The sequence below is a fragment of the Neomonachus schauinslandi genome, chromosome 4 (assembly GCF_002201575.2).
Source record: "Neomonachus schauinslandi chromosome 4, ASM220157v2, whole genome shotgun sequence".
NCBI classification, from domain to species: Eukaryota; Metazoa; Chordata; class Mammalia; order Carnivora; family Phocidae; genus Neomonachus; species Neomonachus schauinslandi.
In genome coordinates, this window is record NC_058406.1 from 61,288,719 (window position 1) to 61,308,892 (window position 20,174).

Sequence of the window (20,174 nt, forward strand, 5' to 3'; positions counted from 1 at the left end):
TGGGACTCGATCCCAGGACCCTGGGATCATGACCTGAGCCGAAGGCAAACGCTTAACAACTGAGCCACTCAGGTGCCCCCATTAATATCTACTAATAAATACATCTTTTTTGAAAGAATCATGAAATCATTTGAGGTCTTCCTGGCCAAAAAAGCCCCAAAGAATGAGATACTGTCTGACATAATTTTATTTACTCTATAGGATGAGCACTAACTGAAGGAAAAAAAAACACAAGCCTATATTAATAGGTGTCTATTAGCATAAAGACTGTATTCTTCTCTTTAGTGTGTACTTAATAGAGGCTAATTTTGCAAACAACCACTGAACGTAAACAATGACACCACAGTGAAGTGAACACACACTCAGTCCCAAAGGGTTAAGACTGAAGCTATTAGATTATTCACGGTTTTTGCTTGCAAAAGAATACCTGCTTTCCACCTACTGTCAGACACTTGCTGTTTTAAGCCCAACTCTGTGTGTGTGAAATTAGGAGGGGAAGAGAAGGAGAGAGAGAAAAGCATTAGGAGGATATCACTGGGTTCTGGTCTGCCCCCTCTCTTAGTAACCTTTATTACTTAGAGAATCCTTATCTTCTTCATTAAATAGAAGTCACTATAGTATGGTGGTTTAGAGCACAGGCTCTAGAATTAAACTATCTGGGTTGTATTGGTGAATAAAACTAAATAACAAAGTGACACAGCAATCAATACAAATCTAGATCACCTATTCCCCTTAATTTTCTCACTGTTTTAGAAATAACTTTGAAAGACCACTTTAAGCAAAACTAGTGTGTGTGTGTGTGTGTGTGTGTGTGTGTGTGTTGCAAGAGAAACAGAAGTTATTTGTAAAACACTCCTATTTGGGTAATTCATAGCAGTAAGCAAAGACTGGTAAGAGATGGGTAAAAAGTTTATTCAGGCAAATTATCCTTTCACTCCTATCAAGGAAATGCATGTTACTGAAGTACCAGGAGCAAGCATTATTATCTAGTATTATCTCTCATTCTCAACATTTGTAAAGCATGTTCCTGTTGTGCTCTAGGGTTGAGTCAGAAGTTGCAGCCATTAAAAAGCCCTCTGTCAAGGAGAAAATGTGATTAGACCAACTGCTTGCACTGACACTTAAAAATTAACTGCAAATCTGTTTGGGGCAGCTAAGGCATTCCCTAAACACTTGCTGGTTGGGAATGCTGGCTTTCAAATCATTATTTTGTATCCCTTAAAGGTACATTTTAACTGTTTTAATATGTGAGAAACAGGCCTGCCAAATTGTGCTTATGGCTTTTTAACACAAGCAATTTACAAATGCAATGAAGCAGATAATAGGACACATGATACCGAATTTGAAAATCTGTGTTGATGACACTTGCGCTGTAGAAACATTTTTCGAAGAAGCCCTATATCCAGTTGCCTGGATAAGAAAAAATGTTGTTTATCATTTCACAGGTGGCCTCTTCCACCCAATGGTGAGCTTAGGGTCATGTCCTTGAGCACAAATCAGTCTCTCTCATACTAACAATATTCTACTTGAAAAGGTCTAGAATGCATGAATTCAGCAAAATATAACAAACAGGAAAACATCTCACTCAACACTAAAAAAATCTGTTCAAGTAACAGTTAAAACTAAGTGCTCTCTTTCTTAAAATGAAGACTTCCAAAACAAGAGGAAGTGTAGGTATCTAGTTTAATTTATAAACGTTTATATATTTGTAAAGAATGAAAAAGGACATTTAATACTGGTTTTGGTTAATTATAAATATAATAAATTTTTCACTAATAAAAGGTTACTTGACTTCTGGGAAAAAGAATGGGGAAGACCCTAAGCTCACTTGGTCTCATGTATACAACTAGATAACATCCACATCAGTGTAAACACCCAGAAAACAACCCAAAGACTGGAAGAATAGACCCTCCACAGCTACATATAGAGAAGAGACCACATCCAGAGTGTAGGTGGAAAGGCAGTTGGGAGTTAACCGGACCCACAGGACTGTGCACAGGAGAGAGGGATGCCACAGGCACAGGGAGGGGAAAGAAACAGAGCCTTGCACTCCAGGCAGGGGGCCTACACTTGGAATACAAATACCCATAATATTTGGCTTTGAAAACCAAAGGAGCTTAACTTTGTAAGTTCTTATAATCATGGGGCTTAACACCTGGAACTTTAAAATCAGCAGCTTGGCTCTAGGAAAGCTGAAGGGCCACAAAACACAGAGTTCCCACCCTTAAAGAGACAGCACAACAAATAGCCCCACTGAGGTGGAACATAGAAGCAGCACCGTTGTTTGTTTGTTTGTTTTTTTTTAAGATTTTTATTTTTAAGTAATCTCTACACCCAATGTGGGGCTTGAACTCAGAACCTGGAGATCAAGAGTTGCATGCTCTACCAACTGAGCCAGCCAGGTGCCCCTAGAAACAGCACTTAAAAAAAAAATGCCTGGAGTATAGGGGATGGAGATTTATCCACTAATCTCAGAGCCTGTGCTGGGGGGGCAGGGAATCTTTGGGAGACTTCAAGAACAAAGGGACTGACAGGTGCCATTTCCCTCCTCCACTCCCAACCTAAATACACAGACACCTGCAGGAACCAGCGCAGCCTGAACACTTTCCACCTAACTTGATAACAGTGTGCCTGCCCCTGTGGGCTTCTGTAGATCTGCCCCCTCCATCCCCATCAGCCTCAGCAGAAATTCTCCCAGGCAGCTGCAGGTCCAGTCCTAAAGGAGACCAGCGAGGACATTACTGGCACCACATGCTCTGCCCCTGCATTCGCCTGTGGACCTGTGCTTTCCAATACACCCTTGGCCAGAGAACATCCAAGGCAGTGTCACAAACGTGGCAGTGTGCAAGCAGCCCTAACAGGGGCCAGTACAACTCCAAAGTGATTCCTAAACCAGGAAGAGGGAAAGATAACCACATGCACCAGACTGACTGGGGCCCCAGTAGGGGCCTGGGGGCAGATATCTGATCTGATGGCAGCCCCACCCACCAATAAAAACTTCTCAGGGGACAACACAAGGAAAGCACACTGCAGTTTGCTGCTACCTCAGCTCTAGCAAACACCTGCTCTAACTCAACTCAAGCACAAAGTGGTCCCAGAATGGACCATTAACAACACAGGTACAAAATGCTGCCCACAACAAAAAGCCATTGCAGACAAGCAGCCTAAAGGCAAATGCAGCTCAGCCACAATAGCAGGGTGCATGCAACACACATAGGAAACACCCCTGAAGCACCAGGTTCTGGTGAACAGGGGACATCACACTGGAAGGCACTATAGAACCTCTTCTTCATAAGGCCATGGCTTTCAAGAGCAGGAGACGTAGCTGACTTTCCTAACACATAGAAACAGACACAGAGAGTTACACAAGATATGGAGACAACAGAATTTGTCCTAAATAAAACAGGGCAAATATCACAGCCAGAGAGCTAAATGTAATGGAGATAATTAATATATATGCCTGATAGAGAATTTGAAGTAATGGTCATAAAAATACTCAGTGGACTTGAGAAAAGAGTGGAGGACCTCAGTGAGACCCTCAATAAAGAGACAGAAAACACAGAGAACAAATCAGAGATGAAGAAACAATAGCCAAAATTAAAAATACACTAGATGGAATAAGTAGTAGACTAGAGAAAGCAGAGAAACAGATCAGTGACCTGGAGGACAGAGTAATGGAAAGCAATCTGACTGAAAAGGAGAGAGAGAGAAAAAATAAAAAATGAAAATAGATTTAGGAAATTCAGTGACACCATCAAGCATAATAATATTTACATTATACAGACCTTAGAAAGATAAGAGAGAGAAAAGGAGGCAGAAAATTTAGTTGAGGAAATAGGTGAAAACTTCCCCAATCTGGGGAAGGAAAGCAGAAATCCAGATGCAAGAGGCACAGAGAAGCCCCAACAAAATCAACCCAAGGAAGTCCATACCAGGACATATTGTAATTAAAACGGCAAAAAAAAAAAAAAAAAAAAAAAAAAAAACTTAAAAAATTTGAAAAAAAAAAAAAAAAAAAAAAAAAAAAAAAGTGATGAAGACTTTAAAAGGTTGCAAGAGAAAAAAAAGATACTTACATATTAGAGGAACCCCAGAAGCCTATCAGCTGATTTTTCAGCAAAATTTTGCAGGCCAGAAGAAAGTGCCATGATATATTCAAAATGCTGAAAGAAAAAGACCTGCAACCAAGAATGCTCTATCCAGAAAGGCTATAATTCAGAACAGAAAGAGACAGAGTTTCCCAGATGAACAAAAGTTAAAGAAATTTATTCTAACCAAAGAGGCAAAGAATCTGTACTCAGAAAACTATAAAATATTCATGAAAAAAAAAAAAACTCATGAAAGGAATTGAGGAAGACACAAAGAAATGGAAAAATGTTCCATGCTCATGGATTGGAAGAACAAATATTGTGAAAATGTCTATGCTACCTAGAGCAATCTACACATTTAATGCAATCCCTATCAAAATACCATCAACTTTTTTCAAAGAAATGGAACAAATAATCCTAAAATTTGTATGGAACCAGAAAAGACCCCAAATAGCCAGAGGAATGTTGAAAAAGAAAAGCAAAGCCGGTGGCATCACAATTCCAGACTTCAAGCTCTGTTACAAAGCTGTCGTCATCAAGACAGTATGGTACTGGCACAAAAACAGACACATAGATCAATGGAACAGAATAGAGAGGCCAGAAATGGACCCTCAACCCAAAGGTCAACTAATCTTCGACAAAGCAGGAAAGAATGTCCAATGGAAAAAAGACAGTCTCTTCAACAAATGGTGCTGGGAAAATTGGACAGCCACATGCAGAAGAATGAAACCGAACCATTTCCTTACACCACACACAAAAATAGACTCCAAATGGATGAAAGACCTAAATGTGAGACAGGAATCCATCAAAATCCTTGAGGATAACACAAGCAGCAACCTCTTCGACCTCAGCCACAGCAACTTCTTCCCAGAAACATCGCCAAAGGTAAGGGATGCAAGAGCAAAAATGAACTATTGGGACTTCATCAAGATAAAAAGCGTTTGCACAGCAAAGGAAACAGTCAACAAAACCAAAAGACAACTGACAGAATGGGAGAAGATACTTGCAAATGACATATCAGATAAAGGGCTAGTATCCAAAATGTATAAAGAACTTGTCAAACTCAACACCCAAAGAACAAATAATCCAATCAAGAAATGGGCTGAAGACATGAACAGACATTTTTCCAAAGAAGACATCCAAATGGCCAACAGACATATGAAAGAGTGCTCAACATCGCTCAGCATCAGGGAAATCCAAAACAAATGAGATACCACCTCACACCAGTCAGAATGGCTAAAATTAACAAGTCAGGAAACAACAGATGTTGGCAAGAATGTGGAGAAAGGGGAACCCTCCTACACTGTTGGTGGGAATGCAAGCTGGTGCAACCACTCTGGAAAACAGTGTGGAGTTTCCTCAAAAAGTTGAAAATAGAGCTACCCTATGATCCAGCAATTGCACTACTAGGTATTTATCCCAAAGATACAAATTTAGTGATCCAAAGGGGCACATGCACCCCAATGTTTATAGCAGCAATGTCCACAATAGCCAAACTATGGAAAGAGCCTAGATGTCCATCAACAGATGAATGGATAAAGAAGATGTGGTGTGTATGTGTGTATGTATGTGTGTGTGTGTGTGTGTGTGTGTGTGTGTGTGTGTGTACACATAGACAATGGAATATTATGCAGCCATCAAAATATGAAATCTTGCCATCTGCAATGACAGGGATGGAACTAGATGGTATGCTAAGCGAAATAAGTCAATCAGAGAAAGACAAGTATCATATGATCTCACTGATATGAGGAATTGGAGAAACAAGACAGAGGATCATAGGGGAAGGGAGGGAAAAATAAAACAACAAAACTGGAGAGGGAGACAAATCATAAGAGACTCTTAATATCAGGAAACAAACTGAGGGTTGCTGGAGTAGAAGCGGGTGAGAGGGATGGGGTGGCTGGGTGATGGACACTGGAGAGGGTAGGTACTATGGTGAGTGCTGTGAATTGTGTAAGACTGATGAATCACAGATCTGTACCCCTGAGACAAATATTATATGTAAATTAAAAAATTAAAATAAAAAAACATCTGAAATAAAAATCAACATGATACAACACATCAAGAAAAGATCAAACCATATGATCATTTTAATAGATGCAGAAAAAGATGTGATACATACAACATCCATTCATGTAAAAATCTTCAAAGTAGGCTTAGGGGGGAACACACCTCAACATAATAAAGGCCATACATGAAAAACCCACAGCTAACATCCTACTCAATGCTGAAAAACTGAGATCTTTTCCCCTAAGATCAAGAACAAGACAGGATGTCCACTCACCACTTTTATTCAACATAGTACCAGAAGGACAGAAATCAGACAAGAAATAAAAGGCATCCAAAATGGTAAGGAAAAAGTAAAACTTTCACTATTTGCAGATGATATGATACCATAAATAAAGCAAACCATGAAGACTCCACCAAAAACTACTAGAATTTATTAAAGACTTCAGTAAGGTCACAGGTTACAAAAATCAATATAGAAATTGGTTGCATTTGTATACACAAATAATGAAGTAAAGAGAAATTAAGAGAACAATCCCATTTACAATTTCACCAACAATAATAAAATACCTAGGAGTAAGCTTAACCAAGCAGGTGGAAGACCTGTACTCTGAAAACTATAAAATACTGAGGAAAAAAATTGAAGACAGTACAAACAAATGGAAAGCTATCTCATGTTCATGGATTGGAACAACAAATATTGTTAAAATGTCTATACTACCCTAAACAATCTATAGATTGTTAATGCAATCCCTATAAAGCTACCAACAGCATTTTTTACAGAACTAGAACAAACAATCCTAAAATCTTTATGGAACCACAAAAGACCCCCAATAGCCAAACAATCTTGAAAAAGAACAAAAAAGCTGGAGGTATCACTATCCCAGATTTCAAGATATACTACAAAGCTGTAGCATCAAAACAGTATGAGACTAGCATGAAAATAAGCACATAGATCAATGAAACAGAATATAGCACCCAGAAATAAACCCTTGATCACATGGTCAAATCTTTGACAAAGGAGGCAAGAATATGCAATGGGAAAAGACAGTCTCTTCAATAAACAGCTTGAGAAGACTGGTCAGCCATATACAGAAGAATAAAAGTGGACCACTTTCTTACAGCATTCACAAAAACAAACTCAAAATGGATTAAGGACCTAAATGTGAAATCTGAAACTGTAAAAATCCTAGAAGACAGAACAAGCAGTAATTTGCTTGACATAGCAACATTTTCCTAGATATGTCTCCTAAGGGAAATAAAAGTAAAACAAAACAAAAGTATTGGGACTATGCCAAAATAAAAAGCTTCTGCACAGCAAAGGGAACAATCAACAAAACTAAAGGGCAACCTACTGACTGGGAGAAGATATTTGCAAATGACATATCCAATAAAGGGTTAGTATCCAAAATACATAAAGATCTCATAGAACTCAACAACCCCCCCCCAAAAAAATCCAATTTAAAAAATGAGCAGAAGTCATGAATAGACTTTTCACCAAAGAAGACATACAGATGGCCAACAGACACATGAAAGGATGCTGAACATCGCTAATCATCAGGAAAAATGCAAATCAAAACCATAATGAGATATCACCTCACACCTGTCAGAATGGTTAAAATCAAAAACATAAGAAACAACAAGTTTCTTGGCCAGGATGTGGAGAAACAGGAACCCTCATGCACTGTTCATGGGAATGCAAACTGGTGCAGTCACTGTGGAAGACAGTATGGAGGTTCCTCAAAGAATTAAAAATAGAACTACCCTATGATCCAGTAATTCCACTACTGGGTATTTACCCAAAGAATATGAAAACACCAGTTTGAAAAGATAATATGCATCCCTATGTTTACTGCAGCATTATTTCCAACAGCCAAATTATGGAAACAGCCTAATTATCCATGAACGAATGGCTAAAGTGGTGTGTATGTGTGTGTGTGTATATACACACAAAATGGAATATTACTCAGCCATAAAAAGGAAATGTTGCCATTGGTAACAACATGAGTGTAGAAAGTAGACAGCTGAGTGAAATAGTCAGTCAAAGACAAATATGATTTCCCTCACATGTGGAATTTAAGAAAAAATAAGAAAATAAAAAATAGACAAACCAAGAAACAGACTTAACTATAGAGAACAAACATGGTTACCAGAGGGGAGGTGGGTGGGAGGATGGGTGAAATAAGTGAAGGGGATTAAGGGGACACTTATAATGAGCACTGAGTCATGCATAGAACTGTTGAATCACTATATTGTACACCCAAAACTAGTAAAACAATGTATGTTAACTATCCTGGAATTAAAATTTAAAAAAGAAGAAGTTTTAAAGAAAAAAAGCTTATTAGAACAATTTTAAAAACCAAGGAGCTAGAATTCTTCAAATTTCTTACCTTTTTATTGGAAGAAATAGTTTTTCTTTGCTAAGACAATGTTTCCAAGCTGTGATCTGATAGGAAGGCACATTTTAGCTTCCCAGTAGACTAAAAGCATAGTAGGATATCCTGTCAGAGCGACTGTCCATCACCAGTTTCCCCTTACCATGAATATTAGGATCATACCATCAAGATCACAAACTATGACAGGATGCTTGGTGAGGCATAACTTATTTTTTATATTATGTCTATTTATTAGTAAGATAAACTGTTCACTATTTCTGTGTGTAGACAGAATCAAAGTCAGCTTGGAATTATCTTTGCTCTTCTGAAGGTCACCTGAGTGACCTCCCAGTTATGAAAACATGGTTTCTCCTTCTTTTGTACTCCTTGGGATGGGGAAGATCAATTTTCTTCATGAGAAATGGACAAGAACTCAAACTTTTCTGAGATCTCAATTTAGGACGGGTAAGAATGACCCTGAACTAGATCTGAAGGCCAAAAGGAATACAAATACTCCAAAAGGGAACTTGCCATGAAGGCCCAGACTGAGCTGGTCCCCTAGGCTGAATACCAGGGCCTAAGAGTAGGTGCAGCATTCAGACACTAGTAGTGCTTTGGGGAGAGATGGCTGAGCACTGCAAAAAGACTTAAAGCTCTATTTTTGGATCCTAGTGTAGGAAACCACTATGATGAGCAATTGACTAAGAAAGGATACCAAATGGCACCAGCCAAAATGTTAGAGCTCCAGTAAACTCTAAGGTCTCTCTTTCCACTTAGATACCAGAAGTAAGACTCCGCCTTCCTGGGCATTTGGGGGCAGTTCAAGTCAGGGAAGAGAATTATATGGTGGGTTTCCTGAAGCAATGAATAGAAAAGTACACATATGACCGTATTATTACCCCATATACTTTAACACCAGAAATGATGGAGTCAAGTTTGACCATATTTAATTATTAATTTCTCTCCCTTGTTTATTCTCTACCTCATTCTACAAAGGATTTAAGACTGAATTATGCAAAGCCTCCTCCTTTCTGTCCTTGGTACTCTCAGTCTACTGAAAAGTGCAGTGGATCCATGATGGCCTTCCATCATTCCTTTGCCACTGATCTATAAATCACTTGCACATCAAGGCCCTTAACTAGTCTAATTTGGCTTAGTTCATTTCTCTATTGAAGAGGGAATCCCAAGCTTCACCTCTCGGCAGAAAGAAGGGCAAAGAAGTCACAGCCCTGTGTTAAAACTACCTTCGTCCAGCCTCTGGCCACACATTTTTTACATTCCCTCTGCAAACAAATACGTTTATACTCTCCCAAGATCCCCAGAACCCTCATCCAATTAAAGCTTCAGGCTCAGGTTCAAAGTCTGGATCTCATCACCTAAGTCAGGGCCAGGTGTGGATGAGGCTCTTTAGGGTTGACTCCTCTCCTAAGCGTGAGCTTTCCCTAGATCACTGAATTCATCAGGTACATTTCCTACTTCCCACATTACCATCTGCAGGAGCATTGCCAAACTGTTACCACTATGTAACATCTCCTGTTTCTAAGTGCATGTTTCTCACTTTCCTTCAAACTCTTAACAGTTTCCTCCAAACCCATTGGGCTTCTGAACATGCCCTGGTTTAAAACCCAGTGCCCGTGTTTTAGGTTTTGTTAAGCAGCATCCCACTTCCAGGTACCAAATTTTGTTCTCCTTATCTATTTTTATACCTCCAAACCCACTGGCTTAATACAATAATTGGCAGTCAGCAATTTGGGGAAGGCTCAGCTGGGGCCCATCTAGTCACATGTTGACAGAGCTTCAATTATCTGAAAACCCTACGAAGTGGATAGTAAATACTATTCCTGGGAGCTCAGCTGAGCCTGATGATCAGGGCCCCTACACAAGGCTTCTCCACATGGCTTGGGCCTCTCACAGCACGGTCAGAGTTCTCAGTTTGCTTATATTATTTTACTTTGTATTAATGTCCTATCATCTCAACTAATAGGAATAATTATTCCTAAGACTGAAAAGCAAAACCAAAAACAAACTTTGGACCCTAATTCCAAGTGCTTCGTATGTAAATACAACAATGAACTAACACACTCAACTGGAAATACATTTGAAAAGAAAAAGAAATATGGCAAATGCCATATGATTTCACTCATATGTAGAATTTAAGAAGCAAAACAAACAGGAAAAATGAAGAGACAAACCAAAAAATAGACTCTTACCTATTGAGGAAAATGAGGGTGGGGGATGGGTGAAATAGGTGAAGGGAATTAAGAAGAGGACACTTATCTTACAAGCACTGAGTAATGTATGGAATTGTTGAATCACTATATGGTATACCTGAAACTCCTATAACACTGTATGTTAACTATACTGTATGTTAACTATACTGGAATTAAAATTCTTTTAAAAAGAGGAAATGAAGAAAAATAAAATTTATTCAATGTTAAAATTGTGCTATTATTGTATAATGTTAGCACAAGGATAACAAAGGACAATTTGCATAATAAACATTCCTATTCATTTTTCTAGTTAGTACAATAATTGGATAGCAACCATCAGTGAAGTGGGACAAAAGAGAGCTATTATCATAAACGTTAGTTTGATCTTTCAAGGAGATGTGATTACCTTCTACCCAGACTCCACTTTACTCACTTGAACAGAGGTTCTGCTTTTCATTAGCCGAATGTCAAGTGCCTTTGTTGCATCCAAGTTTTACCCTAGCTGGCCATATTCCACATAAAGGGCATAGAACAGGTTTTTTTTCCTCAGCAGAAATTGCAAGAAACATGGCTCTTTCATGGTAAAACTTCTTATAAAAAGAAATGGACAAAAGACACACCTTAGAAGGTCCTGATCTAACAAAATGGCAAAAGATGTCAAACTACTATGAACCTTAAAAATAAAACTGCCAGTTTCACCAGTAAAAATGGGTTTAACTCGGGAATAACAGAGCAAGCTACAACAAAACTGAGCAAAGGAGAGGAACACGGCTTTATAAAGGGGAAAAGGGAAGCTGAGAGGGCTATTATAAACAAAAAGTCAATTGGAGTAACCTGGAATTTCAACTATAGTGGTTTCTCATTGGCTGAGTTATGACTGTCTCTTATTGGTAATTGGCTGGGCTGTTGCTGGGGAAGAGAACTTTTCTTCCTTCTGGGAGAGTAAAGTAGCAGCAAAATCAGTACTGACCTTGTTGAGTCACTATATTGTACATCTGAAACTAAAATAACACTGTATGTTAACTATACTGGAATTAAAATTTGAAAATAAAATAAAAACACTTCTATATTTTTCAACAAGTAAGTAAAGTAGTACTGACTTGGGGGTACCTCTCGTCTTGTTGGATTTGCAATCAATGAGGAGTGGTAGGCAGGAGAGCTACTTTAAACAAGGTTTCCTTTTATTGATTTTCACACTACTTATAACACATCAGTGAAACTGAGTCAGCCTCATATTTCATCAGGTGAAGGTATATATTCTTTCATGTCAAAAAAATTTTCACACTCCTAGTAAACTCTGCTAATCGTTTTTCTTCATTCTTCTTTTAATTCAACATAGGGCACAACTGAAGAGTTAAGTTTATCTTAGACTAGTTAGACTATTTGTAGTTCAGGAATGAGGGAATTGTGTGTGTGTGTGTATATGTATATACATATATATGCACACACATATATATAGTAAATATGTATATATGTATACACGTGTGTGTATATATATATATTAAGTAAATCTTATGAGTCATTCATTTTAATCAGTGGCATCAGGATTAATTTGGAAGAATCACTAAATCCAATATTGAACACAGTTTTTCACTGAACAACATTTATCCTTCAATTTCTTTATGTGAATTAAGGTATTTATAAACTGAATCTGGAGATCTTAAACCAAGGGGCCAAGTTCTTATCTTGCTCTAGAGGTAATGAAGGGGTGCACTCCCATCCCTTTTCTCTACTGTGTCAACAGGAGAGTGTCAGTGGTTTTCCCAGCTCTATAAAAGGCTGGAACACATTTCTCTGTGGATTACAACACATTGACCCTGAGAACTGGAGGAGACTATTTGTTATGCCATAGGATCTCCTGATGGAAAGATTCCAGGCACAGTATGAGATCTTTATGAAGTTCCTGTATGCAAACTTTAATAACCAAAATTATGGGCTGCCATAGAAACAATATAGGAAATTACATTTAAAAGCAATTTATTAAAATTCAGAACAACTAGATTACACAATGATAGCAAATGAAATACTGCTTAGTAATTTTTATGTACCATTACTGGTGTAGCTGGATATCATTTCATTTACTCCACACAGCAGCCCTGCAAAGTAGATAGTCTTTCTATACTTCACACATGAGAAAAATGAGGTTAAGATACTAGTCCAAGTCCACCAAATAATATGAGGAAACCCTAGATCAACTTGACTCCAAGTCTTCTTTCTCTTATGCAACCAATTTCAATTCTCCGACAAAAAGTAAAAACAACCAACAAACAAAATTAGAGACAAGAAAGATGTGTCCCAAAGTTAGAGAAGCCAAAATTCTTTTAATTACATAAGAAAATTTATGTTATTATAATATTCAGCATATAGACTGTGTATTGTGCTACAACTGCCTTAATGTTGAGAAGTTAAAATGCTTGGAAGAAATACCAAAGGAGGAGTGCCCGGGTGGCTCAGTCGTTAAGCATCTGCCTTCGGCTCAGATCCTGATCCTAGGGTCCTGGGATCGAGTCCCACATTGGGCTTTCTGTTCAGCGGGAAGTCTGCTTCTCCCTCTCCCACTCCCCCTGCTTGTGTTCCCTCTCTCACTGTCTCTCTCTGTCAAATAAGTAAATAAAATCTTTAAAAAAAAAATACCAAAGGAATCTTCAGAAGGTCTTAGAGAACATTATTTAGTGTTGTGGCTTATTCTCCTTTATATATTCTTCCCTCCTTATTTTTATTTCTTCCTGCCTTACTCTTTTGAATTCTCCAATTCTGCATAGTTTTTGCATGGTATTGCTGAGATGATCTTTTGAAAATTACTTTCAATTGCTATTCTCAAAGTATTTCTCTTATTGGGAGATAAAACTGAAGAACAGGAAAGAGCATTTTCCACTCTTCCTCAGTATGTACAGCCTTCTTTCTGCTTATGCATTCTGTCCACACTAACTCCAGTGCATTCATTACTGGTACTAGAATTACTGAAGTTTTCTAGCCCCTGCTCTCATAATAATACATTAAAATTTCTTAAGCCAGCATCTAGGGAACAGGACTTCAGTCTCAGAAAGAAAAAGTGATACATTCAAATGCAATTATGAAACCTTTTTTACAGAAAATATTCACTATCCTTTGGTAGGTTTTAAAAAATGTAAATAATTTGTATATTTTTTCTCTTTATTTTCACCTTCAAAGAAAAATCTTTAACCTAACAGTAAATAACAGAACATCTCTTCCTTGTAGGTAAAGACAATAAGACTTCTTAAACGTCAATGAATTATGTGGTGAAATTCTTAATAATTGTTCCCTTTTTTAAATTTGCTTATAAAAAGAAAAGTTTATATATTACCTCAACTAATCTAGACCCTAGAGCCTACCAGTAAATAGCAATGTGAACATAATTAGCTGCTTAATAGAGTTTCCCAAGTAAAAATGATTAAAAAGAAATCATAAGTTTTTGAGTTTTTTTTAAGATTTTATTTATCTATTTGAGAGAGCAGAGGGAGAGGGAGAAACAAGCTCCCCGCTGAGTGGGGACTTGATCCCAGGACCCCGGGGATCATGACCCAAGCTGAAGGCAGATGCTTAACTGACTGAGCCACCCAGGTGCCCCAAAACCATAAGCTTTTTTCTTCCATCTTTATAATTGTATGTACTTAAGTAATTTGGGCTTGCCTTTGAATGAACTACCTTGTGTTTATTATTCTTTGAGTCTGCTACCCAGTGAGTACCTGTGAGGCACATTCCCTCCAGAAAAGACAATAATCAGTAATAACAAGGCTTTGGGAAGAAAATGATTAATATTCAAAATGTGACATTGACTTTGTTATTCCATTAGCAAATTTTAAATCTCTTCTATACCTTTATTTACTCACCCACAAGTCCTAAAAGAATGTAGGCAATGATGAACAGTATGAAGATGATGCAGCACAGAACATCTGTACAACTCCTAAAGACAAAAAGGAATCCAGAATTAAAAGGGGTCCAAAATGACATCTTACCTAGTAAACAAATATAGGAAAGGGGAAAAAATAATAATAGCAATATGCCATTTCAAATCCAATAATTCCAAAAGGTATATCAGATGTATTTCTGTAATCAAAGACTTTGGCAGCAATGGAATGGTCATAGTTCCAGGACTAAAAAGCTCCCTCAGAATTCTTAGTATTTATTCTCTCTTGGTTCTTTATTTGTATGTTTTTAGAGACAAGTCCAGCAACATCAAGCAAATATTTTTTTATTTGAAATTGTAATTTAAGTTATTTGATTTTATGATTTTCCTCATTGTGCCTCCCCACTGCACGGTATGGTAAAAAAAAAAAATAGCCATTTTCCATTTCTCCCTCCCCACCATTATCTTTCTACATACACATTTATAGGGTACTACTTATTGGGACACCTGTATGATTCAGTCAGTTAAGCATCCGACTCTTGATTTCAGCTCAGTCCATGATCTCAGGGTTCTGAGATCAAGCCCTGGGCTGGGCATGGAACCGTCTTAAGATTCTCTCTCTCCCTCTCCTGATGCCCCTCCCCCCCCCCCCCTCTCTTTTAAAAAAAAGGTACTATTTATTAAGTAAAGGATTGACTACATAAACTTTCTATGGGGAGTAGATTTGCAACTATATTCACAATAATGTATATAATGCATTCAAAAATGAAATGGCTCAAACCTGTAATTTTACCAGCCATTCCATAAACTAGATATTGTCAAACTAGGTTTAGAGAAAAACTGGCTTGATAGAGACTCATTGATTTGCTAAGGATCACAAGTCAAGCTAAGATCCAGCAGGGATACTCAAGGCTTTCAACTGAAGTATTTCCTAGGCCTAATATTATATCTTGTTCAGCTTGTAAGTGGTCTGGGAGGCCAAAACTATATCTTGAAAGTGAGAAACAATCCAACCATTCTCTATTTGAAACTTAATGAAAAATTTATTAGTAAAGAAAAAAAGATCAAACTATTTGAGAGGATTAAAGGTTGCACATGAGAATTTTCATAGCAAAAACTTCTTGCTCTTTAGAGCATAAGGATATATGTTCTAATGTTTTAGCACAGGCTGGTTGAAGTTACACACTATTTTTTGTGATGGTATTAGTAATAATAATGAATAATAATTATACAGTAACAGACACATACCTTGTGAGTTTTTTAAGAATACATTTAGGTTTTTAGGGGTAGTAAGGTGAGTCGACTTATTTAAGGTCCATGAGAGAGAGGTAGAGAGAGGGTAAAGTAGAACAAATATCTAGATCTCCAATGCCTAACCCTTGCATTTAGCAGTTATCCTAATATTATTTCAATTTTCTGTAAAGCCTCAAATTGGCCGTATCTAAAATTTCACACACATCCCTATTACTCTACCCCACAATAGGAAATGAATCTTTCATAGAGAAAGTTAATCATGCTCAATCCATAAACTATCATTTGCTTAAATCCAACTTCAACCCAGGAATTTTAAATTTCACTTGGATTTAAGAATTATGAGAATAATAATAAAAAGAGAAGAAAACAGGTGCTCTAGTTTTCTTTGGTTGGCAATCATTGAAAAGCAAAAACCTGCTTGGAGGTGAGGAGAGTATCTGGTTCACGTGCATTCTGACACACCCTACTCAAGATCAGGTTCTCATCCTATCAGAGCGGTTGTTAAATTGAGAGCAGTAGTTAAATAGGGTGAAATCTAATAGAAATGCCTGCAGGTAAGGAAGTAAAGGAGTGAAAACTAGAACACTGGTGTGCCTTAATTAGAAATCTTGAAGTTGTTAAAGCCCTTGTGGTTAATCAGAACCACCAAGAAGAAGATCAGGTGTGACCAGAAGCACCAGTCAGACTGGCCAGCATCCTATAATTATATACCTATAATATGTTTATATCTATATATTTACATTATATATAATTATATACCATAATTCTTATTTATAATAATCTGTTACATAGTGTTATAATGTTATATATTTATAATGTTATGTAGCAAGCACAGGGAGAGGTAAACATATACTAGCAATGACTGAAAGAAACTTATGAATCTCAAAGGACAGGGCACAAAGAAAGTAGCAGAGCCCAAAAGGAAATTGTTTAAAACTAAAACCCACACTCTTCAGCTACTGGCACTGATAAATAGGCATCAGCTGGAGTTTTGGTTCCATATGGGATTTTATACTATGGTTTCTCTCTCTCTCTCTTTCTTTATTTTTGGTGCCAAGGATGGGCTATAGCACCAGGGACTACTCCATGCCCACACAACCATCCCCCCACCAGTCTCTCACCACAGTGGGATAGCATTTCTCAATAATTCACACTTTGAGGTGTTTGGCGATTATATCCTGGGACCAGGGAGGATAATGTATTCAAGTCTGCTTTGCTTTTCTGGTACACTGCTTTGGAGAAATAGTAGACCATACCCCCTGGCCAGACCAGTTAATTTTCTCCTGCCTAAAGCAAAGGGATGGAAGATCAGTAAACTGGTTTCATTTGATACAAGTAAGGAAGGGGACCTTAAGGTCCCATATACTTTTCTGGTCTGTGTGCTGCTTCATGGTCCAAACCAGTGCTGTGGTCCCCAATGGGTAGTGGTCCAGATTCTCCTTATTCATCTTTATAGCCAGGCGTGAAGTGACTCCACGTGAGAGTTATGGAATAAAGTACGATTACCATCTCCCCAGGGAAAGGGCCTGGCCCTGATGTGGAGATGGGGGTAGGGAACTTGGGTCTCTCATGCTCTCCGTGGTGCAACTTCAGGAAGATGTTCGGCATGCTCACTTGCACGCGGAGGAACACTAGAAGTAGGTGAAGGCCTTCCACACGTGAGCTGAGCCCTCCTCCTTGTGGGTGCCACTTGACCGCCCCAGCTGTGCCCCCAGGCCAATCTAGCAGCCCTGAAACCAGCAATACAACTACCTCCACCTTTTTCAACCTGGACCTCTGTTATTTTAGAAACTCCCCCTTAGAAATAGGGGGCAGGGTGCCTGGGTGGCACAATGAGTTAGGGGTAGGACTCTTGGTTTCGGCTCAGGTCATGAGATCTAGCCAGTAAAGGGCTCTGCATTCAGTGCAGAGTACGCTTGAGATTTTCTCTCCCTCTCCCTCTGCCCCTCCTCCTATTCACACACCTTCTCCCTCTCCTCTCTCTCTCTCTCTCTCTATATATATAAACAATTCTTTAAAAAAAGAAAAAAAGAAGGGCTGCCTGGGTGGCTCAGTCGGCTGAGCATCTGACTCTTAGTTTTGGCTCAGGTCATGATCTCAGGGTCATGAGATATAGCCCCGTTGGCTCTGCACTCAATGGGAGTCTGCTTGAAATTCTCTCCCTCTCCCTCTGTACCCACGCCTCCGCCCCACCCTGCGTGCTCTCTCTTTCTCTCAAATAATAAATAAATAAATCTTTTAAGAAATGGGGAGGGAGTGCATAGGTGTGTGTGTGCGCTTTCAGGTAATTATAATTACCTGCTATTTTTTCCCCATTAATTCATCTGTTTCTCTCCCTTTCCTCAGACATAGTCCATATGCAAAGAAAAAATTACTGTTAGGAAACCACTGGAAAATTGAATTTGGACAAAATATCAAATATAACGGGCACCATTTTGTGAGTCAAGAATAAAGCAGAAGCTTAATTCAAATTTTTACAAGTTGTAGCATCTTATTTTTCCTTTCTTTTGGATTTCAGGGCATATGTCAGAATCCCAAGTATTCTGTGGGAAATAAGTTACTTTTATTTTTCTTCAGGTTTTTATTTAAATTCCAGTTAGTTAATATACAGTGTAATATTAGTTTCAGATGTAGAATTTAATGATTCATCACTTCCATACAAAAACCCAGTGCTCATCACAGGTGCCCTCCTTAATACCCAGAGCCCATTTAACCCATCCTACCAGCCCACCTCCCCTCCAGTAACCCTCAGTTTGTTCTCTATAGTTAAGAGTCTGTTTTCTGATTTGCCTCTCTCTTTTTTCCCCCTATGTTCATCTGTTTTGTTTTTTAAATTCCACATAGGAATGAAATCATATGGTATTTGTCTTTCTCTGACTGACTTATTTCACTTAGCATAATGCCCTGTAGCTCCATCCACCTCAGTGCAAATGGCAAGATTTCATTCTTTTTTATGGCTGAGTAATACACCACTTCTTTTTTATCCATTCATCAGTTGAGGAGCATTTGGGCTCTTTCCATAATTTGGCTACTGTTGATAATGCTGCTATAAACATTGGGGTGCATGTATCCCTTCAAATATGTATTTTTGTATCTTTTCAGTAAATACACAGTAGTGCAATTGCTGGGACATAGACTAGTCCTATTTTTAATTTTCTGGGGAACCTCCATACTGTTTTTCAGAGGGGCTGTACCGGTTTGCATTTCTACCAACAGTGCAAGAGGGTTCCCTTTTCTCCACATCCTTGCCAATACCTGTTGTTTCCTGTGTTGTTAATTTTAGCCATTCTGACTGGTGTGAGGTGGTATCTCTTTGTAGTTTTGATTTGCATTTCTCTGATGATGAGTGATGTTGAGCATATTTTCATGGGTCAGTTAGCCATCTGGATTCTTCTTTAGAAAAATATCTATTCATGTCTTCTGCCCATTTTTTAACTGGATTATTTGTTTTTTGGTTGTTGAGTTTTATAAGTTCTTTATAGGTTTGCATACTAACCCTTTTACCAGATATGTCATTTGCAAATATCTTCTCCCATGCTGTAGATTGCCTTTTAGTTTTGTTGATTGTTTCCTTTGCTGTGCAGAAGCTTTTTATCTTGATAAAGTCCCAATAGTTCATTTTTGCTTTTGTTTCTCTTACCTCAAGATATGTATCTAGCAAGAAGTTGCTATGGCCAATGTCAAAGAGGTTACTGCCTGTGTTCTCCTCTAGGATTTTGATGGTTTCCTGTCTCACATTTAGGTCTTTCACCATTTTGAATTTATTTTTGTGTATAGTATAGGAAAGTGGTCCAGTTTCATTCTCCTGCATGTGACTGTTCAGTTTTCCCAACACTATTTGTTGAAGAGACTTTTTTTTTTTCCTTCCATTGGATATTCTTTCCTGCTTTGTCAAAGATTGGTTGACCACATAGTTGTGGGTTCATTTCTGGGTTTTCTATTCTGTTCTATCGATCTATGTCTGCCTTTGTGCCAGCACTATACTGTCTTGATGACTACAGCTTTGTAATAGAGCTTGAAGTCCAGAATCCTGATGCCTCCAGTTTTGCTTTTCTTTTTCAAGACTGCTTTGGCTATTCAGGGTCTTTTCTGGTTCCATACAAATTTTAGGATTGTTTGTTATAGTTCTTGAAAAATGCTGGTGATATTTTGCTAGGGATTGCATTAAATGTGTAGACTGCTTTTGGTATTATAGATATTTTACAATATTTGTTCTTCCAATCCATGAGCATGGAATGTTTTTCCCATCTTTAATTTCTTTCATCAGTGTTTTATACTTTTCAGAGTACAGGTCTTTTACCTCTTTGGTTAAGTTTATTCCTAAGTATCTTACAGTTTTTGATGCAACTATAAATGGGATCAATTCCTTGAT

At 38.0% G+C, this 20,174-nt stretch overlaps 1 protein-coding gene across 1 annotated transcript in view; it reads right to left on the reverse strand.

The window, feature by feature from the left end:
• The window catches only part of SLC44A5 (solute carrier family 44 member 5), a 151,733-nt gene that overhangs the window by 92,355 nt on the left and 39,204 nt on the right, over positions 1-20,174 (reverse strand). Inside the window, exon 3 of the mRNA XM_021678139.2 lies at positions 14,532-14,605. Coding sequence (XP_021533814.2) covers positions 14,532-14,605 — 74 coding nt within the window. The remainder of the gene's footprint in view (positions 1-14,531; positions 14,606-20,174) is intronic.